The sequence below is a fragment of the Lucilia sericata genome, unplaced genomic scaffold (genome assembly GCF_015586225.1).
Source record: "Lucilia sericata isolate MDLA Ls3-8-SP2 unplaced genomic scaffold, ASM1558622v1 Contig000062F_arrow, whole genome shotgun sequence".
NCBI lineage: Eukaryota > Metazoa > Arthropoda > Insecta > Diptera > Calliphoridae > Lucilia > Lucilia sericata.
In genome coordinates, this window is record NW_023994097.1 from 479893 (window position 1) to 506229 (window position 26337).

The 26337-nt window shown below is 35.4% G+C and overlaps 1 protein-coding gene and 1 long non-coding RNA gene across 2 annotated transcripts; one reads left to right on the plus strand and one right to left on the minus strand.

Annotated features, from left to right (window-relative positions):
* LOC119616222 (homeotic protein bicoid) lies at positions 1 to 26337 on the minus strand. Its single transcript, XM_037972551.1, is given in 5 exon segments — positions 1 to 1507; positions 14468 to 15399; positions 15453 to 15487; positions 15489 to 15526; positions 25825 to 26337. Coding segments are annotated over 5 exon segments (1377 nt in total). The 5' UTR covers positions 25942 to 26337; the 3' UTR covers positions 1 to 1252.
* Positions 5697 to 9812, plus strand: LOC119616223. The gene is made up of 3 exons (XR_005232509.1): positions 5697 to 6278; positions 6343 to 6557; positions 9731 to 9812. It is a non-coding gene; the product is annotated as an uncharacterized LOC119616223 (long non-coding RNA).

Consider the following 26337-nt stretch of genomic DNA (forward strand, 5'->3'; position numbering starts at 1 on the left):
TTTGCAAACGAAAAGATTTTTGAAAATTTATTAAACTTTTTTGTCAACAACGATTTTACAAATCATGAATAACAATTTCGTTTACGAAATATTTGAATAAATGAAAATAGTAAATTTAGACTCAAATAAAACAAGATTTTCCTAAAAATGTTAATATATCACAATGTCAATTATGTTTTCTAGTTTTTTTCTTTTAATAATTAGAATGCAAAACATATTTAAAATAGATTTTACCATGCATTTTGTTTAGAATAATCGATTATCAGATTTATTTTAATGTTAATACAAGATGTTTTACAATTGAAAGTGACAACCAGCAATAATTTCAAAATAATTAACACCACTTAAGATGACAAAGTTTGGATTCTTCACAGGTTCCCTCTTCGTTTTTCTTAAGATTTCAAAAAGGGAACAAAGAATTCATTTTGCCCCTTTTCTTTGAAAAGAGAAATAGGTGTTGAAAGAAAGTTCTTTTATTTTAAAAAATACTCGCAATGAATATTTATTGTTTACATGTTTACTCTACGATTAAAAACCATTTTCAGATCTTTACGATAATAAGTTTTTAATAAGAGTAACATTTTACATTTCGATCGTATAACAGTTTAAAGAATTTCTCAATTATTTTGCAAAATATGGTCGGACTGCCAGGAAGAGAACATCTTATAGAACATTAAATTGATTAAAACTTAAAACTAAAGGAACCTAATTAAAAACTATAGAAAACTACAGTAAACTATATTCGAGCCCATACATTCATCTCATGCAATGTTGCAAAGTCATGGGCTCTGGAATTGGCAACATTGCTAGATGAACAACGAATATAAATTAGTGTAGTTTTTATGAACTAAATTACTAACTTAAACTAAATTTAAAATACTTAAAACAACTTACAAAAAAACTTATAATTAAAATTAAAAATCGATTATTTTGTAAACAAAATGCAATTGATAAAATTATTTTAAATATGATTCGCTTTACTATTTTAGTATTCTTCGAAATAGTTTTAAGAAAGAGAGAGAGAGACAGGATAAGAGATAAAATGTCTGACATAAGGAACTTAAATTTTAAACTAAAGTAATTAATAATAAATTTTAATATAATGTTGGCAAAAACAAGGAAATCTATATAACAATTTATAATATTGACTTTATACAATCAAGGAACAACATATTTGGTTGGTTAGTACATTACAATTGATTTACGATACGTTAGCAACTCCGCATCCATACATCTGATTGAATAAATCAAATCAGTTGAAGCAATAGGTGGCAAATTGCTGTGTGTTTGCTGATGTATTACGATGATTGTTATACGCGTGCATAAGCGTATCCATCGTACACTGATAGTTGGGATCGCTGGTGTCGGTTGACATTTTTTGAAATTTCGCAAATGCGCCAGTACAATCTTCCATAATGTTAATAGGAGTACCAGAACTCTCACTGCCAATAGGATTACCATTGCTACAAGTGTCGTCATTACCATTGGCATTATTGGTTACAAGCACCTGAAATCAACAAGAAATTTGGGTGAGCAAGCATCTTAAAAAATATTAATTCAATTAAGAACAAGTAGGAAAGTATAATTGGTCCCTAAACTAGTTATGAGTATTTTTTGTAACAAAGATTTATTTTGAATTCTAATTCTGATGTATTTAAGCAATGTATGGATCAAACACTAATTTTCTAAAAGACGGTTTATATTGGAGATAGGGTTAAACGTGGGCCGATCGTCACAAAATTGGGAGCAAGTAATACGCCCTCCTTCAAACCACATCTGCTATATATCCACTTCAGACTCCACAGTAGAGTTACAAACTGACGTCTTAGCAGAACCATATCCTGTAGGAAAGTCTTTGGAAGCTATTAAATGAAGCAAAAAGTAACGGTAACTTTACCAAATAATTAATCCTCCCAATTTAGTTTAAAAATCTTATAAGAGCGGCAAAAAGACAATTCTGGAGAAGTCGGGAACAAAAATTATAATAACAATTCCATCCTATATCCAGAAAATTGATGGCACGTGGGCAACAAGTAGTCAAGATACCCTAGAAATATTAATAAACTAGCTATACCCAGTGTGCTTTGCTACCCTAAAAACAATATAAATAAAAAATCTTCTTAATAATTTTGAAGATTCTAACTATAATGTTTTCCAGAGATAATTTTTTTCCGAACGTTAATTAAGATTTTAATGTAATCGATGACAAATTAAAAAAAAATCTAATATTTTCCCAGATATACGAAATTTTGTATTTAATTCATATAGTGGGTGCCAAGACCCCATTGAAAGTCCGCCTGTTATTCTCTAAATGTTCACATTAATGTCAAAGATCTTCATGTAGAATTTGAAGATTCTAGCTCTAATAGTTTCTCAGATATACGAATTTTTCTGTTTAATTCATATGGGAACTCACGGCCCCCAGATGAAAGTCCGCCCTCTTTTTCTCCAAAATGTTCATATGTATAATAAAGTTCTTCTTGCAATATTTGAAGAATCTTGTTCTATTAGTTTCCCAGATAAGCGAAATTTTGTATTTACTTCATATGTGAGGTGACAAGCCCCCCATTGAAAGTCCGCCCGTTATTCTCTGAATGTTCACATGAATGTCAAAGTTCTTCAATTAAAATTTGAAGATTCTAGCTCTAATAGTTTCTCAGATATAATAATTTTCCTATTTAATTTATAAGGGGGCTCCAAGCCACCATGACGGAAGTCCGCTCTTTTTTCTCCAAAATGTTCAGATGAATATTTAAGTTCTTAGTACAAAATTTGAAGAATTTAGTTCTATTAGTTTCCCAGATAAACCAATTTTTGTATTTTATTAATATGGGAGGTGCTGCTCCCCTCATGGGTAGTCCGCCAATTTATTTACCAAGATGTTTACATGGATGTTAAAGTTACTCGTGCAAAATTTTAATATTCTAACTATAATAGTTTCCAAAGAATAATTACGATACATACATACATACATACATACATACATACATACATACATACATACATACATACATACATACATACATACATACATACATACATACATACATACATACATACATACATACATACATACATACATACATACATACATACATACATACATACATACATACATACATACATACATACATACATACATACATACATACATACATACATACATACATACATACATACATACATACATACATACATACATACATACATACATACATACATACATACATACATACATACATACATACATACATACATACATACATCCAAACACACTTTCATTTTTATAACGTCCGTTATACTCTAAATGTTCAGATGAATGTCAAAGTTCTTCAAGTAAAATTTAAAGATTCTAGCTCTAATAGTTTCTCAGATATACGAATTTTTCTATTTTATTCATATGGGGCTCCAAACCACCCCCCCCCCCCCCCAATATGAAAGTCCGCTCTTTTTTCCTTAAAATGTTCAGATGAATATTAAAGTTCTTGGTGCAAAATTTTAAGAATTTAGTTCTATTAGTTTCCCAGATAAACGAATTTTTGTATTTAATTAATATGGGAGGTGCCGTTCCCCTCATGTTTTATTACCCAAAATGTTTAAATGGATGTTAAAGTTCTTCGTGCTAAATTTTAAGAATTTAGTTCTATTAGTTTCCCAGATAAACGAATTTTTGTATTTAATTTATATGGCAGTTACCACGCCCCCTAATGCTAGTCCGCCTACTTTTTGTCCTAAATGATCATATTGACACTAAAGTGGCTCCGACAAAATTTGAGGACTCTAACTGTTATATTATCTCAACTATACGGATTTTATATTTTTTTAATGTGGGCGTGGCTCATCACCCACTTTAAATTTCGAAATAAAAAGTAGCCTATTACCTATTCCAGACATGCAGGAATACGCTGTGAAAATTTCAAGAAAATCGGTTCAGCCGTTTAGTAGTCTATAACGTTCAAACATACAAACAAACACACATTCATTTTTATATATATATGTATATATATATTAGGGTGATCGATTATTCGACATTTTCCAAAAACCGGTTTTCGAATAGTTCGAATAGTTGACATTTAAAAAAAACCGGTTGATATTTTTCAAATTCAGAAAAAACCGGTTAACCGGTTTTTCATTATAAATAAAAAAAAAAATATTTTAATTTGAAAAACTTAATGTTTATGTTCCTTCGCGACGGGTAGTCATCTTGACGCGATGCGAAGGCTTATGTGTGATGACCCATGCAGGCCGTGCTGGTAGGGCTACCCATGCCAGAGGGGCTCATGACGAGCACATACTAAGAACTACCCTTCCCACGACTGGTAGCGTCTGTTTCTCCCCGATGGGGCGGCTACCAGTCCAAGTACTTGTCAAAAGATCTCTACTCATCCTTCGGATGTGTATCTTTTGACAGTACAGTCCGTTCGGGATCCTTAGATCCCTAAACTCCACGACGGTCCGTCTAAATCCACCAGCGTCTGTTCCCACATTGGGCGGCTTGGTGGTCTTGCAAGCACATCATATGCAGAATCATATACTTGGCAGCAAGTATAAAATGCACACCGTTTTTAATGTCCAATGTCCGACAAGAAACCGTGCCCCGCGTATCCGGTAAGGGGCCTAATAATCTCCGGAGACCCTACCCCCACGGCGAAGGCGACAGGCTGTGGAGAGTCGAGTGCTACTGCCACCCAGGTTAGTCCGGCGGAGACACCGGGTCGGGCTAGTCTGAATGCTACCGGCGCCAAACCCAAAACAAAAGCGTCTGCGGATTTAGGGAAGCCTGGATCCTGCAGTCGCAAAACAATAACAGCATCTGGCTCCAAAGCTGGATGCAGCAAAATAAGCAGCGAGGCACCTCTGGACGTCACCCCAAGTACCTCAAAGGCAGCTCAGGTCCGTATTGGCAAAATGCCGATAAAACCCCCTGTTTCGGGGACTACTAAGGCCACCAAAACCAAGGTAGCAACCCCAGTGCCGGTTATGCACGAGGGAACTGCGAACAAGATTTCGGGTTCTCAAACGGCATCTCCCAATGCCAACACGGCGAATAGTAAGACCCCCAGGCACGTAACACCAGCAAGAAGGGCCTTCCTACAACGGCGCTCCGCCGCCAAAATTCTAGCGCGCTTAGCTGGCAAGCCAGTTGAGTCGCTAAGTAAAGAGGACAAGTCCTCTCTAGAATGGGCTAAGGGAAAATTGGCCGTTCTGGAGAAGAGTCCCCCCCTCACGTCTAAGGACGCGCCTAAACGGCAACGTTCTGAGGAGGAGACTAATCTTCAGGGCCAGCAGCCCGGGACAAAACGTCCGAAACCGTTGCCCCCCAAGCCGCATGACAGGACCTCCGGTGAAGTGGTTGAGAACCAATTCACGCGTGCTGTCATCGACAGGGGTGACATAGATGGCGCTATGTCTCCATCCAGATGGGACATAGTGCGAAAAAAGCTGATGGGGGTGTTCTGGGAAGTTCTTAAACAGAACCCTGGTCCCCCCCCACAGTGTGTGGACGGCGGTTGGTTTCACAACAGAGTGAAGCTAATGGCCTGTTCCAACGAGCGCTCAGCTTTGCTCCTGAAGCAGGCTGTGTCGCTGATAAAGGATCCGTGGGAAGGTGCTAAGCTGGAAGTGGTCTCTGTGGACGAGATCCCACGAAGGCCTAGATCCACCGCCATAATTCCTGCGGAACCACACAAAAAGGCAGCGATACTGGAGCTTCTACAGGTTGGCAATCCGGATCTTCCAACTCAAGATTGGAAGGTCGTCAGGGTTTCTCAACCTGTAGGAAGCTCCAGAAGGATTGTTGTGATCCTGAACCAGGAGTCTTTGGCGCCGCTTCGCGAGAAACAAGGGAAGGTCTACTACGGCTTCGAGTCGATCTTCCTCCGTGTCTACCGAGGCGATGACAAGGGACTATTGGAACAGGATGATCCCGATCCTGACCAATCCGCTGCGGATATGTCTTGCGACGAGACTGACCTTTCGCTGAGTCAATCAACTTCTAAGTTGGTTAAGGAGGGGGAAGAGTCAGTTGACGAGGACGATCTCCTTGCCTCTGACAAGGAGGACGCCAACGTCACAGTGTTGCGTAAGGACAAAAAAGGAGATGGTGAGAGTAACCCAAATTAATCTCCACCACTCCAAAGCAGCCTCGGCTGCACTGCTCCTCCGAATGGGTGTAAGTGGGGAGGAGCTCGCCCTAGTCCAGGAACCCTGGATTCACCAAGAAAGGGTGAGTGGACTAGGCATGAAAAGCTTTAAGCTATTGTACGCAAAAGGATCTGGTAAGATTCGATCCTGTATAGTAGCCAAAAGCAGTCTCAACATCTTCATTCTTTCTGATTTCAGTGATGAAGACACCGTAGCAGCCATATGGGAGACCAGTGTAGGTGCTATATTGGTTATCTCGGCGTACATGGCTCACGACCACAGCGACCAGCCACCGAACAACCTGGTCTGCAGATCCATAGAGATGGCAAACTCGAAAAGCATGCCGATCATTATGGGGGCTGATGCCAATGCCCATCACACTGTCTGGGGAAGCTCGGACATAAACGCTAGAGGTGAGTCAATCTTTAACTTCATTCTAAGCAATAATCTTGATATTTTAAATACAGGATCCGAACCGACCTTTATTGTTTCAAACAGAAGGGAAGTTCTCGACATTACGCTGGTTAGTTCTATGCATCATGATAGGATAAGGGGATGGAGAGTCTCAAGTGACTGCTCTTTCTCTGACCATCAGTACATCGATTTTGAAATCGTAGTTGACAAAGTGGCCCCAAAGCCCTTTATAAACAGGAGACGAACAGATTGGGAAATGCAAATGGGGCTAATCTCACGTTCACTCCAGGATGTACCGATCATCGAAAACCGATCGGACATAGAAAACGCGGTTGAAACCATAAATCAAGCTTTCAAACACGCGACTTCACTGTCTTGTAAACAGAATATGCACAAAGGCAGATGCAGGCCCCCATGGTGGTCTGCGGACATTGCGAAATCTCGAAAAGAGACGCGCAGACTGTTTAACGAGGCAAAGAAAACAGGAAACTGGATTTCTTACAAGACCTCGGTTAATCGTTTCAAGAACCTGGTAAGAAATGCAAAGCGCAAATCTTGGAAAACCTTCTGTAGCGGCGTGGAAGGTTCTTCTGAGACCAGTCGTCTGCGCAAAATCTTATCATCTACTCCTCCTGTCCCAAGTTTCATTCAGAAACCTTGTGGCAGTTGGACGACCAGTAGCCAAGAAACCTTAGAAGTTTTAATGGCCACTCACTTTCCAGGCTGTCAATCTCCGGAAAACGGTACTGACATGCAGTTTACAGATCTCCCAGCTGATACAGGAATATCCATAAATGAAGATAAAATCAACTGGGCGATAAACAGCTTCGACCCCTACAAATCACCGGGTCCTGACGGTATAATACCTGCGGATTTGCAATACAATGCTGTCCATCTTATGCCTTGGCTAACGCGGATATATGATGCCTGTTTAAAATGGTCTTATATACCCGAACCCTGGACCAAGTGCACAGTGGTTTTCATTCCGAAAGGAGGAAAGACCTCTCACACGAAGCCAAAGGATTTTAGACCAATTAGTCTATCCTCCTTTCTTCTCAAAACTTTGGAAAGGATAATTGATCTGCATCTCAGAATACATATCAAACCTGACCATTTATCAGCATCTCAACATGCCTACATGAAGGGAAAATCTGTTGAGACTGCATTACATTCGCTAGTTTGTCACATTGAAAAGACAATAGCGCAAGGGGAATATACACTGGTTGCCTTCTTGGACATCGAGGGGGCTTTCAACAATGTTCACCCTGGGTCGATAACAACGGCCCTAACTGGTCTGGGTATAAACCAACCAATAACAGCTTTCATCAAGAGATTACTGACTCAGCGAATCATTATCTCCGAAATGGGAGCAGCAAATGTCACAAAAGTGGCAAATCGCGGTACCCCACAAGGTGGAGTCCTATCTCCACTTCTGTGGAACCTAGCGTTGAACCCACTTCTTATGGATCTTAGATCTATGGGATTTAAGGTAATAGCATATGCAGACGATGTGTCTGTAGTAGTATCTGGCAAATATCTGGATACTTTATCGCAAAGGATGGAGATTGCACTCAGGACACTCAGTACATGGAGCAACGTCAGTGGCCTTGGTGTTAATCCATCGAAAACGGAACTTGTTCTCTTCACTAAGAAGTACAAGATACCCACCTTCACTCTCCCACGACTGAATGGGATAGAATTGAAGTTATCGGATAGTGCTAAATATCTGGGAGTAATCCTAGATTCAAAACTATCATGGCATTTGAACACTCAATCTAGAGTATCAAAAGCGGCTGCGGCCTTATACTCGTGTAAAAGAGCAATTGGCAAATCATGGGGCATAAACCCCAAGAATACCAAATGGCTCTTCGACATGGTAGTCAAGCCCATACTATTGTACGGTGCACTTGTATGGTGGAAGTCTGTACAAAAGGACTCACACCGCAAACGTTTTGAGGGAATCCTTCGCACATCAGCTCTGTTGATAACGGGGGCTCTCCGCACCACCCCATCAAAGGCTCTCTTTGTCATGATGGGATGGCTACCTATTGATCTAATGGCCCAAGAGGTTGCCCTCAACGCGGCTATTAGACTCAATACAATTGGTATGTGGCATATGATTCAGTCAGGTCACTCCACCATCCTCAATTGTCTAGGAGAAATTCCTGGCAATATCGACTATTGCATCGCCAAACCGTCTTTTGATAGAAGCTTTTCGGTGAATATCCGAGACGACCCAAATGTGATGGAAACAATCCTCCATGATGGATCGTATAAGGTTTTCACTGATGGCTCAAAATCAAACCATGGTGTAGGCGGTGGCTTTTACATAGCACATTCGGGAACGGAAGTATCATTCAAGCTTCCTGACCAATGTAGCGTCCTTCAGGCTGAACTATCAGCCATTAAACGGGCTGCAAACTGGCTCAGGTTTTATCGAATATACGGTGTTAATATTCGAATTTATACCGACAGCCAGGCAGCCCTTAAGGTTCTAAGTGGTGTCTACACGACGTCAAACTTAGTCCTAGAATGCCGGGCATCCCTTAACGAGATGGCGAAACATTCCACAATAGGACTGTATTGGATTCCAGGACATCAGCAAATTCCTGGTAATACCATCGCGGACTCTCTTGCCAAGTTAGGCTCCTCGCTTGCAGGAGAGCATACCGACCCTTTTGTCGGTATACCGCTTTCAACCTGCAAACGCTCGATACGTGAAAAACTATATGAGCTTGCGCAATGCAGATGGTCGACTGAAGCCACCTGTAGACAGGCAAGGATCATGTGGCCATCTTACGACCCACAAAGATCCCAAGCCCTTTTCTACATTCCGAGAGTTAATCTACGGAACTTAACGGCAGTGGTAACTGGCCACTGGCCTTTCGGACTCCATGCAAGAAGACTGAACTTACCCAGTAACGACTTCTGCAGGAGCTGCCAGGATGAAGAGGAAGAAGAGAGTATAACTCACTTCCTCTGTCATTGTCCTGCCCTAGCTGATCACAGAGTGGGTCTGCTAGGTAGCTATTTTCTGCATGACTTAGCGGATCTATCGGAGGTTGATATCCGAAAGATAGATTCCTATATTCGTGCGACAAACTGGTTCGGTGGAAACCAGAGTGATTAGGTTGAAGTGTACTAATACGCCGACCGTTCTCTCTCGTTTCAGGTATCACAAAGGGATCAAAATTCTGGACCCAAGTGTGTCCCCAGTGATGACATCGCGAGGACGACCTGCCTACCTAACCTAATGTTTATGTTTAAATTTGATTAATAAAACATGGCCAGAAATGATTTTTAACAGTTTAAAAGATTATAACTATAGATCTAGTCGTCTGATTTACATTATTTCATTAATATAAAAAAATTAGGAAAAAAGTGGGACACTTCTGTTAAACATAAGGTACTATGTAATCCTAGCTTATTTCAAAAGCCCTGTGTAGGACAACACATCCATAAAATTTCAGCCGTAAATTAATTATTGTAAATTGAATATAATCTTAAGATTGATAAAATTTTATCAAACAGTTATCAATTTTACAAATAAATTTTTTTATTTAATTAGGAAAATCAAAAAAGTTTAACCAAAGGAGCTTTAGAAAAATATACGCTAGTTCCTCGACTCAACTAATTTTAAAATTTAGCTGTATTATTATTTACTTAAAAAATTCATTTAAATAATCTTTGAATACAATGCAAATAAAAGTATTCGAAACCGGTTTTTAAAAAGTGAAAAAACCGGGTTATTCGATATTCGAAAAATCAACATTAAGAAAAAACCGACACTGGTAAAGCAGAAAAAACCGGTTTTAAAACCGGTTGAAAAATCGAGTCGATCACCCTAATATATATAGATATATATAAATTTATGAATAAAACTTTTGAAATTTGTGTGTTTGCTTGTATTTTTATTTATGGTCCATAAACTGATAACCAATAAACCGAGTATCTTCAAATTTTCACAGTATATCCTATAAGTTTGGAAGATATTATACTCCACTTATTGTTTTGAAATTTTGAATGGGCGATGTGCCACGACCACATTGAAAATAAGTATTGAAAGTCGCATATATACGAAAATTCAATTGCTAGAATCCTTAAATTTTGCACGGAAAATTTTGACACCCATATACACATTTTGGAAAAAATTTGGTGAACTGGTAATAGTGGGCGTGACACCTCCCAATGAATTCAAAACCGAAATTCTTCTATCTGAAAAACTTTAAAAGCTAGAGCCACCAAATTTTGTACGATTAACTTTAGTTTTAATATGAATGTTTAGAACAAAAATTGACATACTAGGAATAGAGGTCGTGGCATCTCAATTTATGAATTTATGACTAAAATTCGTATATCTGAAAAATTATAACCTCTACAGTCTTCAAATTGTTCATGATGAACATTGATATTCATATGAATATTTAGGAGTAGATATTAGGTTGGTCTGGTCGGTTTTCCTGCCGGTTTTTACCGTTTTACTACAATCGGTGTTTTGTAAATGTTGATTTTTCGAATATCGAATAACCCGGTATTTTTACTTTAAAAACCGGTTTCGAATACTTTTATATTAGCTTTGCATTCAACGGATACTTAAATTAAATTTTCAAGTGAATACTAATACATACCGAAAAAGCTTGACAAATCTTGGGCAAAGGGTCTAAAAAAAAACATTTGAAAAATAACAATCATACTACTTTTTTCGTTACAACTCTCGAAATTACCTTTATCGTTAAAATTCCTTTACCGAACCGTTATTTTTACGTTTAGGAACGATTGCCAACCTTTTAAATTTAATTTTAAATCGTCTATTAAAAAAACGGACACTTGTGAATACTAAAACTTAAAAGTTTTCGGGGGCCAAAGTTTGGCATTTTATGACAAGATTAAAGTTAAAAAATTATTTTCTAATATTAGTTCTAAACTAAAAACTAGAAATATAACACATTACAAAAGAAACTAAAAATAACATGTTATAACACTTCATTTTATACTAAAGTTCAACTAAAACCGGAAATGTGAAGATCATCAAGGAAACATGCACCATGGGAACCGTATTATGTTGAAGTTCTCTACGTGAACTCCTGCCGTGTTGGGCTATTCCACGATGGCCTTTTTCATCCACTGAATGAGCTTCTTTGACGACTCGCCACCGCCCCTTTATGTATCTTATTTTTTTGTACATGGGTTTGCCGGTCCATGTAAAAGCACTTTGCTCAAGTACTCGAAATATATAAACAGAGTTTTCTGTCAGTATACCTGGACAAGGAAAGAAAATTCAATGGTATCACTTGTATAAGGTATCTTTCATCCATCACCATTCAACCGAGCACACTTTTCATTCATCCGACACACTCACTATACGGATCTTCACCGCCCGTATCACTTACACTTAACACCACCTTTGTGAGGTATCTGTTGACTTCGACAACAGTGCCGAACTTATCCCGAATTATAGATTTCACCGTGCACTTGGTGAATCCCGAAGGAACCTCAACCAACCGAACAGTCAGGACAAAGTCCTGCGGGCAACTGGCCATTCGTAGTATCAGATCATGTGGAACGCAGGTTCGACCCCATTTCAAATGTATCCTCGGCATTTCATTCCAAGGAATACTTTTGATCATCACCAGTTTATAGACCCGCCAGACTAGAGGTCCTCCTCCTCTTTTCCCCGGGATTGCAATCACATCAAGATGGGTTCTTTCATCGAGGTAACATGCCCCCGGGGGGCATATTATGGGATATATATTAAGGAAATCCACTGATAACAAAGCAGCCATGAAATCCCTAGAGGATTAAACTTTCTTCATGTAATGACTTCTTTATAGGTTGCAATAAAGAAAAGGTAAATTAAACGACATTCTCTGTCATTTCCTCCGCTTTTGGTGACTTAAGAAAGGAAATGTTTAGGCACTATATATTTTGGTACCTTTTGTGAATGTTAAACCAACTCATCTTTTTGGGGGAAACAACGGGGTTGACGGGGCATTTTTATTTGAATTGAAATATATTGCAGTTTTATATACTCACGTAAAACACCGGATTTCAAGGGGTTTCAAAACACGGAAAACCGGGATTTTATGAATAAAATGCTGGGATTTAAAAATTTGTTATTATTTATTTTTTATTAAATATTAAACGACGAATAAGTAGGAAAACAGCCAAAAATAGAGTAATTTTCGAAAAATTCTAGGAGGGAGATTTCCAAATACGAATCGAACTACATACAAAATAAATTTTTTCCGCAATATTAGGTGAGCCAAAAATAAGCAATTTTCAAAATCGCAATACTGGAAAAAAAGGATCTAGAAAACCGTGGAGTTGAAGTCCAATATGTGTCTTGTATGTCCTCTATCATTAAAAAATAACCCAAATATCCACATCGACATACATACATATGTATGTTCAAAAGCAAATGAAATATGGAATTTAATTTTCCACCCAGATGAAAATCCGTCTTTTTTTCTCCAAAATGTTCAGATGAATAGTTCTTCGCGCAAAATTTTAAGAATTTAGTTCTATTAGTTTCCCAGATAAACGATTTTTTGTATTTAATTAATATGGGAGGTGCGGCTCCCCTAATGGATTGTTACATGGATGTTAAAGTTATTCGTGCAATATTTTAAGATTATTACTGTAAAAGTTTCCAAGATAAACGAAACAAAAACACATTAATTTTTATATATGTATGTATGTACATATATAGATAGATGATTTAGACGATATGAAGTAATAATGCCGAATCTATTCTTTTATACTAATTATGATTATTGTTGTAATCATTAATCTTTTAAACCCCACAGTTAGAACTGGCAGCCCAGAATTAGAAATCTCGGGTTACCACTAGCCGCAAAATTAGCTAAGTGGCCAGGTTTTCTAAATATTGTCATGTCTTAGGAGGAAGTCAATTGACGCTTTAGAACAACATACTCTGCGTTCGATTTATTATACTGATTTATTTATTATACTGATGCATCAGTAGTGATAGTGGGTATATATAAGTTTGTTATTCCGTGTGTAACACCAAGAAATATTCATCTGAGACCCAACAAAGTATATTCCGGTTCCTTATCAAATTCTGAGTTGATTTAGCTATGTCCGTCTGTCTGCCCGTCTGCCTAAAACGCACTCATGTTAAAACTAAACAAAAGAAATAAACCAAATTCACCAAAAATATTAACTATTGTCCTAAGCAGTTTGGTATTGAAAGTCAGCAAAATCGGTTCACAACGTCAACAATTATTTGTAAAAATTTCAGACTATCTCGATTTTTGTGTATATATAAATCAGTATACGGAATTTTTCCGGATCGGTCCATTAATAGTCAAAGCTCCCTTATAGGCCAACAACAAAAGTCCATATCCGAAAATCACTTAAAATAAATTTTGTCCGACCTAATCAAAATAAGTTCCATATATGCATAAAAAAATTACTAAATGATAGTACCCTCACTACGGAAACAAAACTTATGCCGAGTTATCTAAAAACTAAATAGTTAAATGGGTTCTAATAAATAGTAGCTTGCTGGTGGAGGGTACTTAAGATTCGGCATAGCCGAATATAGCACTTTAACTTGTCACGTCATCAAAATGACAACGGATTTGAGCGTCAGGAGTTAATTCTAACTAATGAATTAATAATGAAATCATAATATAATTTTACTCCAATATGTTTTATATTTATGAAAATTATTTTGAGAAATAAAACCCTTTTCTGAAAATTTATTAATCGTAAATAACTCATTACTTAGTTATGATATCGGATAAATTTTTAATGAGGTTTGTCTTTTTATGTTTTTATATAAAGTAAGTTAGCCAAATTTCATCGTAATACTAGTGTTTATAAGGGAACGGACAGACGGATTAAATTCTACAATAAACAAAATGTAAAAACGTTCATAACTCACACGTAATTTTGTTTTAGTTTCATTCAAATCTTCAGGCGCATCGCCACCGCCCACGCCATTACATAGACTAGAATTTTCGTCATTTTTTGGTGTTAAAGGTTCATAGACTTCAGAGTTTGGAGACATTGCTGATGATGGCTGCACAGCTGTTGCAGCGGCGTTACCAGCTAACGATGTTGGCATTCTCATGTAGTACGGATTATTGAAGTTGTAATCGGGATCATCTTTAATCGATGTCGATTGTGCTTTGTGCTGCATCTGAAATTGATGAGGATGGGGAGCGTGATACTGCTGCTGATGTTGATGCTGGTGATGTTGCAAGCTGCCAGGTGGAGGTGGAGGAGGATAGTATTGTGTTCCGGCTGCGGCATAAGGATGTGTCAATGAGGCATGTGTATGATGATGAGCTTGATGATGATGGTGTGGTGGATGAGAAGCATGATGATTATTGTAATAGTAGGGATTGAAGGCAGACTCCCCATAGTGTTCCATGAGATTTGCGGTCGGTGTCGTCGGGGTTGGAGAGGGTGTTAATGCATTTGGTGTCGATCCACCACTGCCATTCAAGCTCAATGACTGCAAGCTCGGTGGTCCGGCAGACGATGCTGATGATCCGCTACTGCTGCAACTACTGGCACTTCCATTTGAATCCGATTTCACAGAATTCGATACAGTGGGCGATAGTGGCATACCATCACAGGAAAAGTCTTTCTGTTGATCCGATTGAATTTTATGACGTCGTCTACGATTCTTAAACCAAATTTTCACTTGAGCTGTGCCAAGTGCTAGTTTAGCTGAGAGTTCAGCAAGTCGAGATGACGTTAAATATCTGCCTTGTAAAAAATGTTGTTCCAATTCAGCAATTTGAGCACTAGTAAATGTTGTCCTCGTTCGTCGAGGTCGACGCATAACCAATGAGTCGGACAGATCATCTGTAATAAATTGTAGTAATTAAGTACTAGAAATATTTATTGTAATCTCTTACCTGGCTTTGGCAATTGATTTGGAATATATGGTCGTATAGTTATAGTTGATTGCACCAGTACGTTCGTCAAAAAGCTTAAATAAACAAACGAAAAAATCGGAATTTTAACAATGATTATGTTTAAAAATAGCTCTTATAAAAATGTACTTATTTCTGAAGACTATGCAAATAAATAGTGGTATGCAAATAAAATGATGGTGGTTTTGAGCTATAATGTGTCTAATGTGGAATTAGATAAGTCAATGGTCAATCAATTTTTATTGAATAATCGAATACATTATGATTAAGGTTATTGAATAAAGTATAAATAAGTATAATTTAAGAATTTTGGCGTAGATTTGTTACAGCATATTTTAGCCATAAGAGCATAACTTTGCATGATTTTATTTTAGTATATTTAAGGGATATTTCGAGTTTTGAGAGCTTATTTATTTAAGGCATATTTCAAGTTTTTAGAGCTTATTTTACTCATTTAGTGCATATATTATGTTTTGTGCTTTACTTTTTAATTCCTGTATATGTATTTAAAAAAAATTTACATAATTTTTTTTCTGAAAAATTAAAAAAAAATATTTTTTATTTTTAATTTTACTGCCTGTTTTATAAGAATTCGTTTGTAGATCTTAAAAACAACAAAAAATAAATTAGTCTCATTAAAACTAATGTTATAGTCTTTTATTCAATAATGCATAAAATTTTAAATCGGACATAAAACTGGGGGACCAAATGTGGCCTCATGTTATATATTGCTATGTAAAACGGAATCCTATTAAACTAGTTCTTCAAACTATGAGATTATCAATTTCGAAAATGGGCCTATACTATATGAATCTATTCTCTTGTTGTTTGTTTCTACAATTTACTCATTCTAAATTATAATCTATATATATAAAAATTAATGTGTGTTTGTATGTATATATGTATGTTTGTTTGAAGTTTATAGCCGCCTAAATGGCTAAACCGATTTTCTGGGAATTTTCAGTGTGTTCCTGTATGCCTGAAAGGAAAAATAGGTTACCTTATATTTCGAAATTTGAAGTGGGCGAGGTGCCACGCCTACTTACTAAATAACTATTAAAAGTCGTATATTGTGGAAACTTGGCGAACTTGCAATAATTTGCGTGGCATCTCCCATGTGTAAGTAGGTTTTTTATTTATATTGCTTTTAGGGTAGCAAAGCACACAGGGTATAGCTAGTATTCTATATAAATACTAGTTTCACCCTTGGTAATGACTTGCAATTGTGATCACTTATCTGGCAGAGAGAATTTAATTCCAATAAAATATTTATATGTCGAGTTTCGTTGCTATGTTGGAACTTTGTAGCAAGTAATGAGGGTCCCCTATATGGGGAGTAGGGTCAATTATGGTCCGATCCTTATAAAATTATGCGGGTATATTTAAATTTCCATAAAACTTGTTTATGCCCAATTTCATATCTACACTGACATTTTAAAGCAAGTTATAAGAGTTAAAGGCATATTCTGATGGGGTCAGATTCTCATTAAACTTGAATAAAACTTGTTTATGTCGAATTATGTTACTTTACTGACTGTTTGAAGCTAGTTATACGCGTTAAAGTCATTTTCTTATTTAGACCTTATGTGGAGAGTAGGGTAGGGCCTATTGTCATTAAACTTGACAGAGAGATTTAAGTTGGTATTAAACTTGTTTTTTTTTTTTTTTTTGCTTTACTGGCAGTTTGAAGCAAGTTATGAGTGTTAGATTAATTTTATGAAGGGGATTTACATGGGGTCCGATAAATATAAAATTAGGCGGTGAGATTTTAGTTATGTCGAATTTCAGGTGAAATCGTGGACCGATATTACCCATTTTCAATACCAAACAAACTGCTTCAACTAAAACCAATTTGGCACAATTTCAAAATTTTGTCTAGCTTGCTCTGTTTGGACTCTATCGTGTTTTAAACAGACAGACAGACGGACATGGATAGATCGTCTTAGGTATAGACATATTATATTGATTCAGTTGGTTTGGTATTGAAAATGGGCAATATCGGTCCACGATTTCGCCTAGCCCCCATATAAGGTCCCCTTCAGAAAATGACTTTAACGCTCATAACCCTACCCCCCATATAAGTACCCCTTCAGGAAAAAACTTTAACGCTCATAACTAACTAAAAGAAGCACATACAGCCTTAATATCTTTGTAAAATTTTATAAGGATCGGTTCATAATTGACTCTATCACCATATAAGTCCCCTTCAGAAAAAGACTTTAACGCTCATTACTGTCTAACAGAAGCATCTATAGCGATGAAATTCGACATGAACATATTTTATATAAACCTTAATAGCTTTGTAAAATTTTATAAGGATCGGTTCATAATTGACCCTACCCCAGGGGACCTGGCTTTAAAGCTCATTACTAGCCTAAACTAAAATCGTTCTAGAAAATTTGACGAGGATCGGTCCATAATTGACCAGCTAGAATACAAACCAGGGACTTCGGTTTGTTAGTCAAATGTTCTACACACTGCACCACTTCTTAGCTATTTTATTTCGCGTCAAATAATGGTTTTCACATACAAAACTAATTTTGTTTTATTTTTTGTAAAATACAATTCTTAAAACGCAATTAAATAAAATGTGCAAACAAAATGACAAAGCCGAAAATAAAGTACTTCTATATCAGATTATAAGAAAGTCATTACTAAAGTACTTCTAACTAATGCAGACGGTAAGTAGTAGTCATTGAAAAGTAAGTGGTTGTGGAAGTCCAACCCATTACCGAGTTTTTGCCTGAATTATAATTCAAAAAAACAAAAAAGTACGATTTGAATGAAGTGAAACTGCCCTTTTATAAATTTTAATTCAATCAGTATGCTGATGTTTCCTTTTTAGGTTCAATATTCTACGTTCAATATTTTGAAGAACGAAAAAGTACCAAAAAGTTTCCTTTTATATATTCTCATTTATTTCTAGCTCTACATGATTAATTTTATATTTCTAGGTTTAAAAGTACCAGTTACATATACATACGTGGGTGGATAGTGTAAATGACGTATCGAAGATAAAAAATTCCTATCCAAAACTCATGTCACGCAATTTGCAATTTTAGGGGGACTAAACTCTGAATTTTGACATTATTAAACATAAAGCTATGACTAGAAATGCACAAAAAGGGGGAAAACGGGTAAAATTAGTACTTTCTTCTATAATGTTAATTTTTTATTCTAACGTGGAAATATTTGTGTTTTATCTCTTAAAACGTTTAAATATACATATGTATTAGTACAGTACTTTTGCGACCGCCAACCTTTCAGGGCGTAAAAACGGTCAAAATAGGGCATTCTACATTCATTTGTAAAAAAGATATTTACACAATCAAAATTTTAAATATGAGTGAAAAATTTCTTAAAATAATATCAATTAAATATTAATCTTTAGAAACTTTTCAAACACACGGGTAAAAACGGGAAAATATTGGACAATTGTCTCTCATATGGAATTCAAACAAAGGCAAAAAAGAATCAAACACTACATAGGTGAATCCTGTATACACTGGCGGTATGCATTGACTTCGAAGGCGCCTTCAATAACATGCACACTTATACTCCTATCCAATCCCTAGACCAGTTTTATGTTGACTGGGTGCTCTGTAACTGGATCAACTACATGCTAAGCAACAGAAGAATAAGCTGCGAGATGCAGACGATGTCGTAATACTTTCGCGTAGAAGAGCTGAAGAGGCTCTGAATACGGCCTTGAGCTGGGCTCAACCAAGAGGCCTCAATTTCTATGTATACTGAACCTTGCTTCCTGGGCAAGAAGATACCAGTGACAGACAAAGTTAAGTACTTAGGTGTAATCCTTGACCGGAAATTAAAATGGATACACCACATAGAGCATATGATCAACAAGGCACATCGGAGCTGGGCGATTTGTGGGAGAACTATAGGCATGAAATGGGGTCTTAGTCCTACTATGACAAGATGGCTTTATAAAAGTGTAATTAGACCAATTCTAGCTTATGCTTCATTAATCTGGTGGGCAAAAAGTGTAATATCAAACTACTACAGGGAGTTCAGCGTTCATGCTTCTTGGGTATAAGTGGTGCCATGTGTACTACTTCAACCAAAACTCTGGAAACTTTGCTAGATATTCAACCCATTGAAACATATTTAAGATATGTGGCGGCTTTTACAGCCAAACGGCTCTTTACTTTAGGCGAACTGGCCAAAAGCGGTTATAGGATACGTCGTCAATGTATACTGGACACATTGGAAGGTTTTACACAATCATCAGATGTGCCTGATGGCATACCAGACTCAGAATATGTCGGAAACTTTGAAACGCTAATCCCAGATAGAATGTCTTAGTCAAGCGGAACATTAGAGCAAATACTAGTAGGAATCCGTTGTTACACGGATGGCTCTAAATAGGGGAACAAAATGGAGCTGGGGTTCTATATTGAAGACCCAGAAACAGAAATATACCACCGTTTACCTAATCATAACACAAGCATCCAGGCAGAAGTCCGAGCAATAACGGAATACTTAAATTGGATTAGCATAAATATGGCGCCCACAGCCCTTAATATATTTACCAACAGGCAGAAGGCAATTAGGGTGATATAAATAAATCTAAGACCGTATTGGATTGTAAGAAAGCTTTAACTGAATATTCTCCCAGAGGTAAGGTTAACATCCTCTTGGAATAATGAAACGGTGGGTAGAACCACAAAGGTCCTATTGGGTGACTCTGAGGAGAGCAAGACGAGAAATCTCCTCAAAATGAGAAAGTCCGAAGTTAGTATGATGGTACGTATTCTGAGTCGACACACAGGATTGCGAGCACATTTATGCAAAATTGGACGTGGGGATTCAGACGAATGTAGAGCAAGTAGAGAGGACAGTGAAGCTCTGGAGCACTTTCTTTGCCACAGTCAGGCATTCGAAATTAGATCCAAGTATCTTGGAAGTAATTTTATTTCGGAAATAACATCCTGACTAACACTGATTGGAAGATTCCTAGGAATTATGTCAGGGAAACTGAGTTTCTGAAAATTGAAAAATAATACATTCAGTGAAAATTTTTTTCATGAAAAGGAGCGCACAACAGGCCCGATAGTGTCCTAGGTGTATTTCTTCGGATTTGATGTAGCATACATCTTTTTATCAACCTAACCTAACCTACATATACATACGTAACGCAACTTAATTAGAATTTGCACACGAAATGCACAGAAATGGAAAGTGCAAAGTTACTTTTTTAACATAACATGTTTTTAATGATTAGAAATCGAATTTGAGTAATTTTTACCTATAGGATTTTAATATTGTGTTATTTTATAAAGTGTATATTTTGTAAACCTGCAAAAACTCATATTTATCGAGAAATTAAGACTTAGAATGTTAATAACTTCTATGTAGTCAGTTTTTAAAAGTTTCTTACGTAAACTTATAAAGAAGTAATCAAAGTTTTTTACCTAAATAATTGTTTATAAACATATACCACGTTCTTACGGAGATTTATAAAGAGGGTAATTAAGGTGTTACATATATGAAGCATGGGGCAGTACATTTTGTTCTCTACATATGAATGATATAAATAATGAACAACTTGCTTACTTTTTTTGAAATCTGCTCCGAAAGTAGTTTTTTATCAGATGAAATGGGTTTTTAAACGTAAGAAAAAGCAACATATTTTCTTGAAATATTGATATTTGATTAGTGGTTATTAGGGTTGTCAATTATTCGTGTCTAAAATTATTCGAATAATATAGTCGATTAAATTTTAAAAATTATTATTACTATAACGAATAAAAGTTTTTATTCGAATAAGTTAATAAAATATAAATAAAATTTGTCAAACACCTTCAAAATCCTAAGATACGGGTAAAAATCGGTTTTCGTATATTAATACACTTATAAATCAGTAACTTGGTTTAATCTCAACCTATTTTAAATTTCTCAACGGAAGTGAAAGGTGAGGCCTTTATAATGATATATATGATGTTTTACTAACCTGTTTTGCAGACGTTTTTACAAACTGTTTTATATAAGAAATCGTACTATTTATTAATGTATTAGAAACAGGCCTCTATCGGGCCCGTTGTGCGCTGCTTTTCATGGAAGAAAAACGTTTGTTGATAAAAAACAGCATATTGTCCACTGAATGTATTATCTTTTAATGTACTGAAACACAGTTTCCTGGCCGTAATTCCTAATAATTTTAAAACCAGTGTTCATGAGAAATGTTCCGCTTGACCGAAACATTCTATATGGACTCAGTGTTTCAAAGTTTCCGATATATTCTGTGTCTGGTATGCGATCAGGTATGTCCAATGATTTTTATAGTCTTCCAATGTTTCCAGTATACATTGATGACGTGACCTATAACCGCTTTTGGCCAGCCGTTTGTAAGTGCCGCCTCATATGTTTCAATAGGTGGAATATCTAGCAACCTTTATAGAGCCTTGCTTGACGTTGTCGAGAAGTCGAGAAGTCAACTCGATTATTGAAGCATAAGCTACAATTAGTCTAATTACACTTTTATAAAACCAATGTGTCATAGTAGGACTAAAACCCCATTTCATGCCTATATATTATTCAAATATTCGATTAATCGACATCAAGGTAATTATCACTAGAAGTACCAAAGTTAGCAAGGAGTATTAACAAAGAGGCCCTACAAAGGTAAGGCCACAAATACGGGACCTTTAGGAGGATGAAGTATTTAGAATAAAGCTTAATAAAGTAGAAGATGAGCACGTTTTGCATTAGCAGATGGTTGTCATTTTTTATGGAAAAACAAAGAGGTCAGAACTGTAAAAATTAAAGGACTGCTCTCTGAATATCGACATTTTAAATGAAATACGTCACTAAAACTTCATTTTTTGGACTCACATTTTTTCCTGAAAATCTTGGTGCAATATCAGATGAAAAGAGATATTATAAAAAGAAAATAGATACAACGGAAAATGGTCAGGCATTTCTTATAATTTTTTATGTATTTCTTATAATTTTCGAGTTATTAAATATTTCGGGCGTATTTTTAAACCAATTTTAAGAATTTTTTATTATTTAAACAATAAAATTTCAGGCCAATTGGCCAAAAAAATCATACGTTAACAAATTTAGAATACTTTGCCTTGGGTTGCAAAACATTTATTTTCATAGATGTCCCACAAAACTAACTTTTTTTGAGCCAAAAATAAAGAAAATTAAAAGTGTCCGTTTTGAAAAATGTCAGATACAATTTAATTTTGCAAAATAAAAGTAATTTTTATACCTTTGCCCCCATATAACCCCTCTTTCAGAAAATCACTTTTTTGGTAACAAATTGTTAAAATATTTCGCAATTAATGAAAAATACTTTATTATCAGAAAAATAATCCACATTTTTAACATACTCACAGGTGTAGGGTATCATATGGTCGGCCATGCCAGACTATACATTCTTACTTGTTTCAAATATTTTTTCCGAAAGATTTAAGAAATAGCTATATAAACTATTTGGAAAAATTTTTGCTAAGAACAGGATGAAGCACATGTTTGACAAAAATGTCAAACTTTGACCCATTGTAACTCAGAGAGTTCTTGATCGATCTTGTTGAAAAGTTGTGTCTAAACACAATAGGACTAATATTGGTGCAGTTTTAAAATAGGAGTAACTTCACGTGAAATTCTACTTTTTATGGGACATATATAAAAAATATAGTTAAAAACACTATAGGGCAATTTCGTATAATTTCGATACAAAAATTGGAGTTTTGAACATGACCTCATCGATTTCTACGAAATTCGGTACATACATTCTTCACATTCATACAAAATTTAAAGTTCTCCAAAATTTCCAAATTTGTTACGGTTTAGCTTTTATTATCGATGTTCTAATATTTTTTAAGATTTTTTTTTGCAACTAGTATTAAATTTGACGGGGTATATTTTCTTAACTATTTTTCGATTTTAATAGTTTAAGTCGCTAATCAAAGCCTATGTCTTGTAGTTTAAAATTGCTATTGTTAATATATTATAGTTTTAAGATAAGGATAATTATATTAAAAAATGTCCTTGAGTCAAGGATATCTCAAAAAAGTTTTTAAAGTCGATATATCCACAAGACATAACATGTTTTATTTAACAAATATATTATCGCACTGTTATAACGTTTCTAATATGACCAAAATCTTATTTTAATTTAGGACAGGATATCTTAATTTTTTATGGCTGTGTAATTGATATAAGCCCTTTTCTGGAAACTTTCCGGATGATCATATTTATAGATAACACAGTGAGACAAAATAAACGAAAATTAGAATACCTTGGAAGTGATACTATTTTTCTAAAAGATAGATCGTAGTAGAACAAGAATCTGGTTTTGAAATTTCCCAAACACCCCCCAAAACCTTGAGATACGGGTAAAAACTGGGTTTTCATAACTTTAAGCACTTATAATCTCTTATTGAATCTTAACCGATTTTAAGTTTTTCAACGGATTTTTAAAGCGGAATCTGAGGGCTTAATAAAGACATGCATGATGTTTAAGTAACCTAGAGAAATAATTGTGCATTTCATCGCAACCATATTTTTGATTTTAGTTTAGCACCGTTTTATAAGTTTCGAAATGTTTTCATGAAGTATTTTATATAGGAACTGTTCTATTTATTAATGCATTAGGACATGAAGTCTGTTCATAAGTAAAACGCTATTTTAAAACAAGTAAGAAAGTGTAATCGGGCGTGACCGACCACCAGTTATGAATATTAGATGTGATTTATTTTTCATAATAAAACATTTATCTTCTATTATCTTGTTCCGATACATTTAAGCAATTTATGGATGAAAAACTAATTTTCTGAAAGAGGCTTTATAGGGGGGCTAGGGGCAAATATGGACCAAGCCCGATAAAATTTTGTAAATTTGTATATTTATATTTACATAATATTTTATTGTGCTGAATTTCATCGCGATATTTGTGTTTATAAGTTAATTTTGGAAATTCAAGTAATTTTCTGAAGGGGACTTTGTATGGGAGCTAGGGTCAAATGAGGCCCGATCACTATGAAATTTGGCAAAGTCATCAAGGCTTGTATAAAACTTAGTTGTGCGGCTTTTCATCAATATTCAGGTTTATTTAACAAAATTATGAGCTCAGAAGCCCTTTTCGGAGGGTTCTGTTGTATGGGGGCTAGGTGAAATAATGGAACGATTTTAACCATTTTCAATAGGCTTCGTCCTTGGGTCACAGATGATGGGGGATAGTATTAAATATGTACCGATCCTCATAAAGTTTGGTGGAAGAATTATGGAATTAAAGTCAATTTCTGAAGGAGCGTCAAATAAGATCCGATCAATACAAAAATCCTTATAAATGACTTTGCTTTAATCCGTAGTAACACTGCTGATTTTTAAATAATACGGCCTTAGTTTACCCTAGTCCCGATGCAAACCCTCCTTCATATTTAATCCTATCCCCCATAATCTTTCAGAAAATCCGATTTTGAACAATTTTGTATTAAGCAAAAGATCAATAACTTCGTCAATTTCTAATGGATTTTTTAAAAAAAGTTGTGTTTTACTCATGAACAGACATAGTTTTGTAATGCATTTAGAAATAGTACTGTTCCTATATAAAATACTTCGTAAAAACATCACCAAACTTGGAAAACGGTGCAAAACTAAAATCAAAAATATATTTCCCGATGAAATGCACACATATTTTTCCACGTTACTTAAACATTATGCATGTCTTTATAAAGGCCTCAGATTCTGCTTTTAAAATCAGTTGAGAAACTTAAAATCGATTAAGATTCAACAAGTTACTGTTACTTCATTATAAGTGTTTAAAGGTACGAAAGGCCGATTTTTACCCGTATCTCAAGGTTTTGGGGATGTTTGGGAAACTTCAAAACCATATTCTTGTTCTATTCGGATCCACCTTTCAGAAAAATAGTGTTACTTACAGGCATTTATTTTTGTCGCATAGTGTAATTCAGTATAAAATTAATAAATTAGTAAATCGTGGTTTAAAATTAAAAATGCATCGATTTATAATTACCTAAGTCCACTTTCCAAAATTCAATTTAAATTTACAGCACATGTAACAAATATCACAACATACTACTTTAACTACTGTAACAATTTTAAACATTAGTATTGATTTGATTTCTTATGGCCTGATTTAGTATCTTGAAAGCATATTGTTTTCTAAAAATCCCAATTAAAATATTGTTTGAGTGATATTCATAAAAAAATCAAGGTGTAAGTCGAACTTATATTAAAAAAATAATCCTATACATATTTATAATTATCATTACATAGTTTTATGTTTATAACAATGATCTAAATAATATTGTAGAAGTTCCAATCTGTTATTTAAATTCAATATTATTTAATGGATACATACCAAATCAAAAGGATTCCGAAACTGTGGTGGCAATTGCAACTGTGGATGGGGATGTGCATGAGGATGCGGGTGTGGATGATAAAAATTTTGATCTGGCGGCGGTTGCGCCATTTTCATATAAAACGTCGAAACGCTCTCTCTTTGTCTCGTCTATTTTACCGATTTCGTTTTGAAAATAAATTCAATCGATTACATTTAACATTGAACGGCAAGAAATACACGAACAAAAAAAGGAGAATAAATAATTTTTAAAACACAATTCAAATACAAAAAGTAAAATTTTTTATTTCTTTTTCGTATTTACATTTTGTTTATTTTTTGCACTGAAATGATGGAGGTTAAATATTCCGATATGAATAGAAATAACACAAAACAATTTGTTTAAACAATGTTTATTTCTTTTGTTTTCTTCAATTTATCACTTCTTTTTATTATTTTCGTTTTCTTTTGACAAAAAGATCTTACTTTTATTACATTTTTTATTTATCATTTAGGTTAGAGTGAAAAGCTGCC